The sequence below is a fragment of the Hibiscus syriacus genome, unplaced genomic scaffold (genome assembly GCF_006381635.1).
Source record: "Hibiscus syriacus cultivar Baekdansim isolate YM2019G1 unplaced genomic scaffold, ASM638163v2 tig00110637_pilon, whole genome shotgun sequence".
Classification (NCBI taxonomy): Eukaryota; Viridiplantae; Streptophyta; class Magnoliopsida; order Malvales; family Malvaceae; genus Hibiscus; species Hibiscus syriacus.
In genome coordinates this window covers 1,363,148-1,373,481 of record NW_024062808.1, presented here as the reverse complement: position 1 = coordinate 1,373,481, position 10,334 = coordinate 1,363,148, and the positions used below count along the sequence as shown (strand labels likewise).

Below are 10,334 nucleotides of genomic sequence, written 5' to 3'. Positions count from 1 at the left end.
AAAGTTTAATGGTAAAATTGAATTTTTTTATAGTTGAGTGATCAAAACAAAATTTTACATGAAGTTTAATGACTAACAGAGTAGCTTATCCCAATAAAAAATGTTTTATCTTCTATCCCTTCAAATTAGTTAGGAAAATTTAGTAAATGATAATATATATAATTATAATAATATTTTAATTTTAAAAATCTAAAAATCAGCATGAAAATATTTTTTAATATTTTAATACTCTTTTAATTTAAATGGGCCGGAATGAAGTTTGAATACACAAGCTCGGGTCGTGGGTCATGGTTTGGACGCCATAGGCAAAAGGTCGGTTAAATTAACAGATCTCATCTCTTCGAGTTAGGGTTTAGTGCTTATCGTCTTCCATTCAATTGCTTTGATATTTTCCCCAATTCATAATCGCTCTCAAGAATTTTTAGTGGTACGTTTCTCAATCCTTCATCCTTTATTTCGAATCATATTATATTGAATCTATCTACTGGTTCTCTTTACTTTCCTTATTGAATTTCGACTGTTCCGATTCTGCCCCATGACATCCCTTTTGTGAACTAAAACTATTTTTTTGAAAGGATTTGCTTTTTCGATTGTACTTGCTATCGTTTTGAGGTTTAATTAGCGATTAATATGCATTAATTCCGATTAATTTTACCATCCCGCTTAATTTTATCAGACATGGCTGTCGCATCTGGATTAACGACGAGGGTTTGTTTTTATCTAATATTAGAAATCATGATGGGTTTTCTGGTTCTTATTCTGATTTTCTTTTTGTGTGTGTTCTTTCTTAAAATTTGATGATGTTAATTTTGGGCGGAATAGGGTTATGATTTAAGACTGTTTGTGTGGGTTATTCTTGTGTTGACAGTGTGGGGGGTTTCGCCATGGAGATACAGACATGTGGTAAGCCGATTGATTCGTTGTTGGAGAAGGTGCTTTGTATGAATATACTATCATCTGATTATTTCAAAGAGCTTTACCGATTAAAGACTTACCATGAAGTTATTGATGAAATTTACAATCAAGTTGATCATGTTGAGCCATGGATGTCCGGGAACTGTCGTGGTCCTTCTACTGCATTCTGCCTTCTTTACAAGTTTTTCACCATGAAACTTACTGTCAAGCAAATGCATGGGCTACTGAAGCACCCTGATTCTCCTTACATTAGAGCAGTACGTTGAATCTTTCATGTTTATATTCTCAATTTTTTTCCAACCATGTGGAAATCTTTTTTTCTCACAGAGGATAGATAGCTGTTTCACTGTTACTTTGCATTTCTTCATGTATTTTGATCGTCGATGTATAATGCTGCTGAACCTTCTTACTTTCATTAATCGAAACTTGCAATCGTTATCAACTTATAGTTCATTGGTATTGTTGAGGACCTGACTTCCTTCATTTAGTTGTAATGATTGTTGTTTGTATTTTTGAACATTTTAGATGTTAAAAGCCCATTTCAGTAGAATGGCCTGCCTGTCTGACCAAGCTTGTCTTATTTTAGTTGTATTTGTATAAAAAAATATGTAAGCATTATAATATTATTGTTTTATTTAGAAAATAGCTACAAACAAGGTTGAGATATGATTGTTTCTTTGAAGAACTGAGAGTTTGCCCCATGCTATTATAATTGCACCTTGCTATGCTTATGAGATGCCTGCCATATCAGATGTTTGATGAGCCCCATTTTTCCTTGGTTACTGAGATTTTCTCAGTGCTATATTTTCTATAATGATTGATCAACATTCTATGAATAGGAACTTCATTATTGCTGCTTTGAAGATTGAATATTATGTAGATTTGCAAATTCTCTCGCATATACTCTATTTTGTCTCTCAAAAAAATATAAACAGAGGCTGATTTTTTATACCTTCCTTTCTGTATATTATTGGTTTATCAGATATTCTCATTCAAGGTTCTGTTAAATAATGCGTCAGTATCACATATTCTAGCTATGCTATTTTTCTCTTATTGCATGGACTATTCCTACATTTTAACAATTGCCTTACTACACTAAATCAGATTCCTTTCTATCTGGTTTCTTGAAATTATTCATGAAAATTCATGTTATTTTCTTGCTTCTTGTTATAGTTTTATTCTTCTCATTTTCCGGTCCTTTCACAGTTTTAATTTATATATAGCAGTCTATGGTTGGTATTATGCTTTTAGCTCTTAACGATATAATAAATGGCTTAAAAATATGGTTGCAGATTGGATTCCTCTACTTGAGGTATGCTGGCGATCCAAAGATTTTATGGACTTGGTTTGAGCCATACATTAAAGATGAAGAGGTACTTGTTGTTTTGGCTGCTAAATTGTTGTGTTACCTTGAATTTGTAGCGTGGTAAAATCTGCATAAATACTATATCTTTTACTTTAATGGTATGCGTCGTGGAAATTTTAATTTTTGTACAGGTTAGAAAATTTCTATTTCCCTCAATTTTTTGTTCCCATCAAGTTTTTTTTCCTAAGCATCATATCTTTCTATTAGTAATGGTTGATATTTGATGTTAAGTTACTCTATAAATGACTTTAGGTCCATTTTGCTCTAGATTTACAGATTGTAGTATGCTGAACTATTTTCCTTCATTCATTGGTTTAAGTGTCATCATGTCTTGTAATTTGTTTAATGAGCGGTGTATCTCATGGCTAACTATTACCTTCACATTCACACCTTTCCTGCAGCAACTAAGAATAGGTTGACTAGTTAATGCAGCTAAGCTTGGGCTTTAATGGGTAGATTAAACCAAGCTATCTCTAGTTTGTCATAATTTCCTGTTTTGTAACTCATAACTTCTATGCTCTTTATTTGCAAGCATTTGGCTAGAAATATATTTTTCTTTCTTTCTGCCCCCAATTTTAGCATGCAAACCTTGTTTCTGTTTTGGGTTTTACTCTAATGACAGTAAACCGAAGGTTAAAAAATCCACATAAAACTTTTTAAGACTGACTATTCAATTTTAACCTCCCTTTATTTTAGCATATATGAAACTTTGTTTATGTTTTAAGCGCAAGTTGAAATCATCACATCTTATTTCAGGAATTCTCCCCTGGCTCTAGTGGACGAACGACCACCATGGGGGTATACGTGCGAGATTTGCTTCTTGGCCAGGTTAGAGCAAGTATTCAACATGCTTTGTTATACAAATAATGTTTTCCCTGTTTTTCACATGTCAACTTGAAACACCTTTTATTGAGAAATGGTCAACCTTTTAATGATATTTTGATCAATTTAAATTTTGTAAGCATATCATGCAGAAAGGAATTGTTTTTTGGGCTCATTAAAATCTGCCTCTAATTTATGATAACTTCTCTCTTGGTAAAGACATGTTCTACAGTTTATGTTTGTGATCCCCCATAATAAACCAACCAGATATTGCATTTAATGTTATTCTTCTATCTGCAGGTATTAAAAATAATAAAAATGTTTTTACCCTTTCTCGGTTCTAAATCTTTTGGAATATACCTACTTAATATGACATGCATATCTGAGAAATTCCTTATCTATTGTGGATGAGTTGGTCAAAGTTTTTCTGGACAGTTTGTTAGTGGCTCAAATGGAATGTTATTTATGGGAGTTTGTAACTTATTACTAAAGTTAAGAGTAGCAATTCAGACAGTATCAAGTAGCATTCCGTGTTAGCTCTACCAAAATTTGTGCAAAAACCATTTGAAGTCTATTTAACAGTTGTAGAAGAAATTCTTCGAAAAGAAGTAGTGCAGAACTTGATTAATCTAATTAGTATTTTCCTGATTGATCCTGTAATGAAGAATGTAAATGCAAGATAGCCTTTATGCTATTTGCATTCATGATTGGCAACGAATTTCTGGACAACCAGAATTTCTCTCTTGCTGCTATTGTATGTTCGAAGAAGGTACTATTCTCAGTCAGCCCCTCAATGTAACCTTTTATCTGTTTTTTCCTTTTATATGTTTTTTTCCTTTTTTTTTGTCTTTTGCTTTTTTATTTTCAATGCATTTCATTGGTTTGCAGCGGCAGTGCAGGCCGAATGCATGCTTCTTTGACTCTTTCTGGATTGGAACTTGAAGCTCAGCCTAGAACTTCCTTCTGTATAGGGTCTGATACTTAACAGAAAGTCATCATATAGATCGTTACTATATAAGTGTACTATTGTAAGCTCGGTATTCTTAGAGTTTGTTTTCCTTGGTTGAGTTGAATGCCAGGTTATTCGTCTGTCTTCTGGTCATGTCTTGATTTTTATGTCAAAGATAAACTAGATTTGTCGATTGCTTCTTTGACTTCTTTTGGGCTTGTCGTGTTTTTCTTCTAGTTTTGTTTGTTTTCGTAGGGGAATAAAGGTTGACGGTGATTTTCTTGTTGCAGTACTACTTTGATACTCTTTTCCCTCGAATCCCTGTTCCCGTGTTGCGTCAGGTTGTATCCAATCTTGAGAAGATGAAGCTGCCTACAAAAATTTCTGGTTCAACCGGAGATAATAGTCGTCATGGATCTGATGACACTGCTCGCCGGCCGCCTTCTGTAAAAGCTGCACTTTCGGTCTCTTTTGGTCAGCGTGCCCCCCATCGGGCATCAACCAGGGACTCTTCTCCCGTGCGTCGCACTCTACCACCACCACCTTATGACAGATCCAATGGTGATGATGTTAGAAGATCTCCCAGCCACCGTCGCAGCCAAAGCCGTGATAGGGAATTTTCTGACGAAAAGGATAGGGAAAGGGAAAGAGAGAGGGGCAGGGACCAAGGCCGGAGTCGGGATCGTGACCATGATAGACAACGAGATAGAAGCAGGGGCCGAGATCGTGACTGTGATCGTAATAGAGAAAGGGACAGGGATGGGGAACAAAGGCATGATTATGATCGAAGGTCAAGGTACACGGATAAACGGGATATTGATGACAGTAGACGTTGCAGGAGCAGAAGCCGGGACATCGATGACAGTAGGCGTTACAGGAGCAGAAGCCGGGACATTGATGACAGTGGGCGTTACAGGAGCAGAAGCCGGGACATCGATGAGAGTAGGCGTTACAGGAGCACAAACCGAAGTCCCAGCATGAGCGGAAACAGGAGCAGAAGTCAGAGTGAGCAAGGCGGCACCAGTCACTATGATCCACCACAAAAGGAGGGAAGCAAGGCATCCAGTAACTTGGCGAAGCTGAAGGATCTTTACGGTGACACAAAGGGAGATGCCGGCGGTGGCTATGAAAGGGCAGCAAACAGGGACAGCAGTGGAGAAGAGGTGATTAGACTAGGTGGTTCTTCTTGGAGGTAGTGCATTTGCATGCATGCACCAAACCAATTCAGCCCCCCAAAAAACACATTTTGTTTCTGGACATTGTGCTATGCCTTGGCTAGGATGGATGGAGTGATGGTCTCGTCATTACTTGACGAGTGGCATATCATGTATACTATTGTTTCAGTAATTTGTTAAATTTGAATATTACGGGGAGATGGACTGCTCCGAAGCAGCTCTTTCAATTTCCTTGTCTGCAAGTGCACATAGTTTGAAACTCTGGATTATAAACATAATTACCTATTGCAGGCCACTAATAACCAACTGAAAATATAACCCCATGAGAGAAGATCTCAATCAACGATTGGGGCATCTTGCTCCAGTGAAAAGCTTCAAACCACTAATCAGTTTTAAGAGTGGGCTAATCCTTGTTCATAACTTTTTTACCCGATTAATAATGCACGCATATCTTATAGACGTAGTTGCTCGAACTCAGAATCTCTAGGAAGAACATATTTTTTAATTACCAAGATTATTCGATGGATTCTAATCACTCGTATTAAATTGTAGTATATAACATAACATTATATAATATAATAATACACATAATATTATAGAATACATACCATTGATTATTGTACGCAATTTCTTTCCATCAATAATTGTATAATTAAATGGAATTGATCAACACTCGTAAATTAAGTTTAATAAGCTTGATAACATTGAAGTCGCTAAGTTCGTAATATTTAAAAACTCGTAAAAGTAAACATTTGTATCAAAGAAACTCTTTATAATATTTAATTTCTTACTAATTAAATTATTAACCCTATAAATAAATAATAACGATTAAAATTATTGGTTAACCTCAAAATTTATCCTCTAAAATAAAATCTTATGTCCGATCGTGATTTCATCGTTATGCAACCAACCACCGTGAGTATTTAGCAGTGTCCAGTGAGCAAATCCCCCGTTCTTCCAGTAATGTTGAGAAGTACCTAACAGGCACCAAACTTTTGTGTCTTAAAATCATCTGAGTTGGCCAACTGCTATAACCAAAGAGACCCTGATTTTGTTACACCCTTTATATATTTTTTAGAGGTTTTGGAATTAATCACCTAATTTGTTCAAACTTGGAGAAATGGACATGACTAAAAAATTATCCAAACTGCCAGTAAACCTGCTATAAATCCGAGCCGACAAACAACGAATTCCGAAACATCCGAAAAAAAGATCAGTTCAGTGAGTAAAATGGGCCAACAATGGCTGGTTTTTCCAGTAGTAGCAATTGTTTTGGTGTTAGAAGCTTTAGTTTCAGCTGGAGCTAATGCGTCAATGGTCACATTTGTCTATGGTGATTCATTAGCAGAAGTTGGAAACAACAACCATCTCCAGTATTCTTTGGCCAGGTCCGATTATCCGTGGAACGGCATTGGTTTTACCGGCAGGAAAGCTACGAGACGGTTCACCAACGGACTAAATGACATGGTTTTGTTGAATTTTGTAGCTAAAAAGCTTGGGATTTCATCACCACCACCTTACCTTTCTTTGTCACAAAATGATGATTCTATTCTCCAAGGGGCTAATTATGCTTCTGGTGGAGCTGGAATTCTCGATTAAACCGGCCAATATTTCACAATTTCTTGCCCTTTTTTTTCGTTGACGCGTCTTGTTTATGTTGTTCTGGGATTGATTTTGTTTTCTGTGTTTGCATATTCGGAGATTGACATTTGATGATCAGATAAGTTGCTTTTAAAAGACCAAGGAAAGCATCAGGGAAGCAGCTGCTAACAAGCTTTGCAATGAGGCCACCTACTTCGTCGGAATCGGTAAAGCTTCGCCTTTCTTCTAATTTTTCGAACCGAATAGGATGCCTTTTAACACACTTGATTTTGTTTGATGTTTATGCAGGCAGTAATGACTATGTGAACAACTTCTTGCAGCCCTTTCTAGCAGATGGACAACAGTATACGCACGACGAATTTGTCGAACTCTTGACTTCGACTTTGGATCAACAGTTTTCGGTATAAGTAGTCCTTTCGTTATTATCCACGTCTTTTGTTTTGTACGAAACATAACCGGCAACGGGGCTGAATGACAGAGGCTGTACCAGCTCGGAGCACGTTAGAGACTGTACCATGGACTAGGGCCATTAGGCTGCATTCCTTCTCGGAGAGTGAAATCGAAAACAAGGCAATGCTTGAAGAGAGTGAATGAATGGGTGATGCCTACACTAAATAAATGCCTCCCGAATACACAGATGACATTTGCCGATACATATCCGGCTGTTCTCGATTTGATCAGCAACCCCAAGGCCTATGGTACGTATGGCATATCATCTTTTCTCGTTTTGCTTACTCCGTTGCCATTTTCGTTACGTTAAGAGTACACAAATTGCGATTTTTCGTTCAGGTTTTAAGTTTGCGAACACGTCGTGCTGCAATGTCGATACAAGCATCGGCGGTTTATGCTTGCCGAACTCCAAGTTGTGCAAGGAACGCAAAGATTATGTATTTTGGGATGCTATCCATCCATCAGACGCAGCAAATGAAGTGCTGGCTCAGAAGCTTTTCGACTCCTTATCAGCTTCTGCAATGGCTCCTTCCCTTCCACTAGAGCCACACTAATTAGTTCCTCGAACAATGTTCAGACGAGAACGCAGCATTCTGGTGCCAGAACAAAAACATGTTGCAGACAGAATGTACTATTTTGTGAAAAATGTTATGGTAAATTGAAACGTTCAATGAGTGCAACATTCAAGTTCTAATCAAAAGTAATCGGGACGATCAGCGTACTTCGAATTCGAAATAACCCGAATCCGGTTTCTCCATTTTACTTTGTACACAATTCAATAAGCCACCAACACTACTACGTAAAACTGGGGGGGGGGGACTCTCTTAACTCTCAAAATACACACAAGAAAATTGCACTCCTTAGCATGACTTTGATCAACACTAAAATGCCAGTGAAACCTCCCCTGTCGTAAAACCTGGGACCGGATGAATCGGAACTAACAGAATTCATCGATGGCGTCGTGATATTTACCATGGTTCCATTCCTGCCTGGAAAAGTACAAGAACCATGACCTGCAACAAGCAAAGCTAATGTTAATTTTTCTTCCAATGAAAAACTGGTGGATTAACAAAGTAAGCACAAGCTTTGTATATATTACTTGGATCTGTCGTTGTAATATCCGCAACACCGTTGAAATCGCATGCGTCGGAAGTCTTCCCCATTCGGTGATAGTACGTGTTGAATGCATACGTTGCGTGTGCGATCACGTTATCGGGCTCGTAACACGGTTTTCCTTGCAACAACGGCGAGCAATCCACCTTGCCAGGTCCACAGGCCCAATCTAGTGCGGCCTGCAACATCTTCTGATCAGCACCATCCTTTGCAGTACAATAAGTTTGGTTAGTAGTATCGTTTGCTAGCAGCGACCCCGACCCCGTCAAGCGTAATATATAAACAGGGTCACCATTCGCCTCGAACAATCCCCAATTCTTCTCCGAGGTTGGCCCTGGTTTCATGTCCTCGTTATAGAGCTCATAGATGTAAGTACTAACAGCAATGCCAGGGTGCTTAGGAGTTCCAGTTTTGTTCATCACGCGGCGGATCAAGTTGCTGTTGTAAGTGTTGGCATTCTCCATCGTCGCATCCGGCTCTTTCGAATCACCTTTCGATGGCCAGCCCGTTTCTGTCACTGTAACAGGAATGTTGGTGAAGTTTAGGAAATCCATGGCAAAGTATGTGGCATCAACTGTTGCATCAAAGACATTTGTATAGTGGACAAGCGTGTTCGAATCGATGGCTTCCATTTTCGGTGTAAGAGGCTTGAAAAGCGCATAGTCTAGCGGAATGGCACCATTTGATTGCATATAGTCATAGTAAGGATACATGTTGAGCATGAGAAATGAGCCTGTAGACTGCAGGAAATCGAGCATAGGGACCAAAACCGGATTCCACGACCGGTTGAAGAAGGCCTGCGAAGGCGGGAACGGATCGAGGATCACGGTGGACGAAAGGGGCGATGAAACTTTGATTCTCTTATCCAAATTAGATGCCGCAAGGGCCGAGTGAACGAACTTAATGGCGTTAACCAGGACAGGCCCAGCATTCGGAAGTGCAGTCAAAACTTCAGAACCAACACAAATTGCCGTGATGTTGGTTGCAGGATAATGTGCTACAACGTTCCGGGTGACCCAATTAGCCGCGGTCGAATTCGATTGGCCGATGCCGAGTAGCTGCTCGTTGGGGATGGTGACCATGACCCGAATGCCGGTGTCGGCAAGAGCAACAAGCATGGCTTGGTCGGCATTGTAGAGCCTAACATGTCTGATTTGCTGAGCTTTAAGAAGAGCAACTACTTGTGTTGGGTGTGGCATGTCTGATAGGTCTGTCCCTATATTCACACCAATGTATGGATCTGCAGAACGATTATTTCACTAATTTTGACATCATATCTTAAAAGAACTTATCGAAGATAGAGGAAAGTAGAAGAGAAACACAAAAACAATTTTACCTTCACCTGCTGTTGCTTGAGAAACTTCTAAAAGGAGGAAAAGAAGAAGAAGCAAAGCCATAGCAAACGCACCTTCCAAAAGATTCTGGTTAAACAAAAAAGACCTGAGAGCAAAAGAAAAGAGTGAGATGTGGAAGAAAATGGCAACAATTAACTATAAAGGCTGTGGCTTTCAAACGTTCAAGTGGTTAAAAACCAAAGTGCGGTAAAGCTAGGCGAAGAAGAAGACATAAATGACTCATTGAGCTGTATGCAATAAATTATAGAGTAAATTACAAATTACATAACCGAACTTTACTTTCTATCCTATTTCATTCAACATACTTTAAATAATTTCAATTTTTTCACTAAACTTATACATTGGGTTTTTTTGGTCACCCATTAACAATATTATAAATGGGCTTTTATATATATTCAAAACGACGTCATTTTTATAAAAAAATTGCTTTCTTAAAATGATGTCATTTTAGCGCCGTTAACTATTTAACGGCAGGGTGACAAAAAAATCTATTGTATTAAGTTCAGTGAGAAAATTGAAAACTTTCAAAGTTCAGTGAACAAAATAGGAGAGAATAAAGGTTAGTGATGAAATTTATAATTTACCCT

The 10,334-nt window shown here is 38.2% G+C and overlaps 2 protein-coding genes and 1 pseudogene across 6 annotated transcripts; 2 read left to right on the top strand and 1 right to left on the bottom strand.

The window, feature by feature from the left end:
• The first annotated feature begins 285 nt into the window (after positions 1-285).
• LOC120136822 (pre-mRNA splicing factor SR-like 1) lies at positions 286-5,386 on the top strand. Of its 5 annotated transcripts, XR_005517382.1 has the most exons (6): positions 286-427; positions 869-1,172; positions 2,208-2,288; positions 3,038-3,109; positions 3,992-4,131; positions 4,343-4,479. XR_005517382.1 is itself a non-coding variant. In XM_039152781.1 (5 exons), the coding sequence occupies exons 2-5, from the start codon at positions 885-887 to the stop codon at positions 5,246-5,248; spliced, it is 1,347 nt and encodes a 448-aa protein (XP_039008712.1). In that variant the 5' UTR covers positions 286-427; positions 869-884; the 3' UTR covers positions 5,249-5,386. The 5 variants fall into 5 exon arrangements, 4 of the variants coding, with proteins under 4 accessions (XP_039008712.1, XP_039008713.1, XP_039008715.1 ...); XM_039152781.1 differs by lacking the exon at positions 3,992-4,131 and having other exon boundaries at positions 4,343-5,386; XM_039152782.1 differs by lacking the exon at positions 3,992-4,131 and having other exon boundaries at positions 286-429; positions 884-1,172; positions 4,343-5,386.
• A 949-nt stretch (positions 5,387-6,335) lies between these two features.
• On the top strand, positions 6,336-8,064 carry LOC120136824 (annotated as a pseudogene).
• Positions 7,999-9,861, bottom strand: LOC120136821 (glucan endo-1,3-beta-glucosidase 2-like). The gene is made up of 3 exons (XM_039152780.1): positions 9,729-9,861; positions 8,379-9,632; positions 7,999-8,292 (listed from the first exon to the last, which is right to left on the bottom strand). The coding sequence occupies exons 1-3, from the start codon at positions 9,787-9,789 to the stop codon at positions 8,111-8,113; spliced, it is 1,497 nt and encodes a 498-aa protein (XP_039008711.1). The 5' UTR covers positions 9,790-9,861; the 3' UTR covers positions 7,999-8,110.
• Between the last annotated feature and the right edge of the window lie 473 nt (positions 9,862-10,334).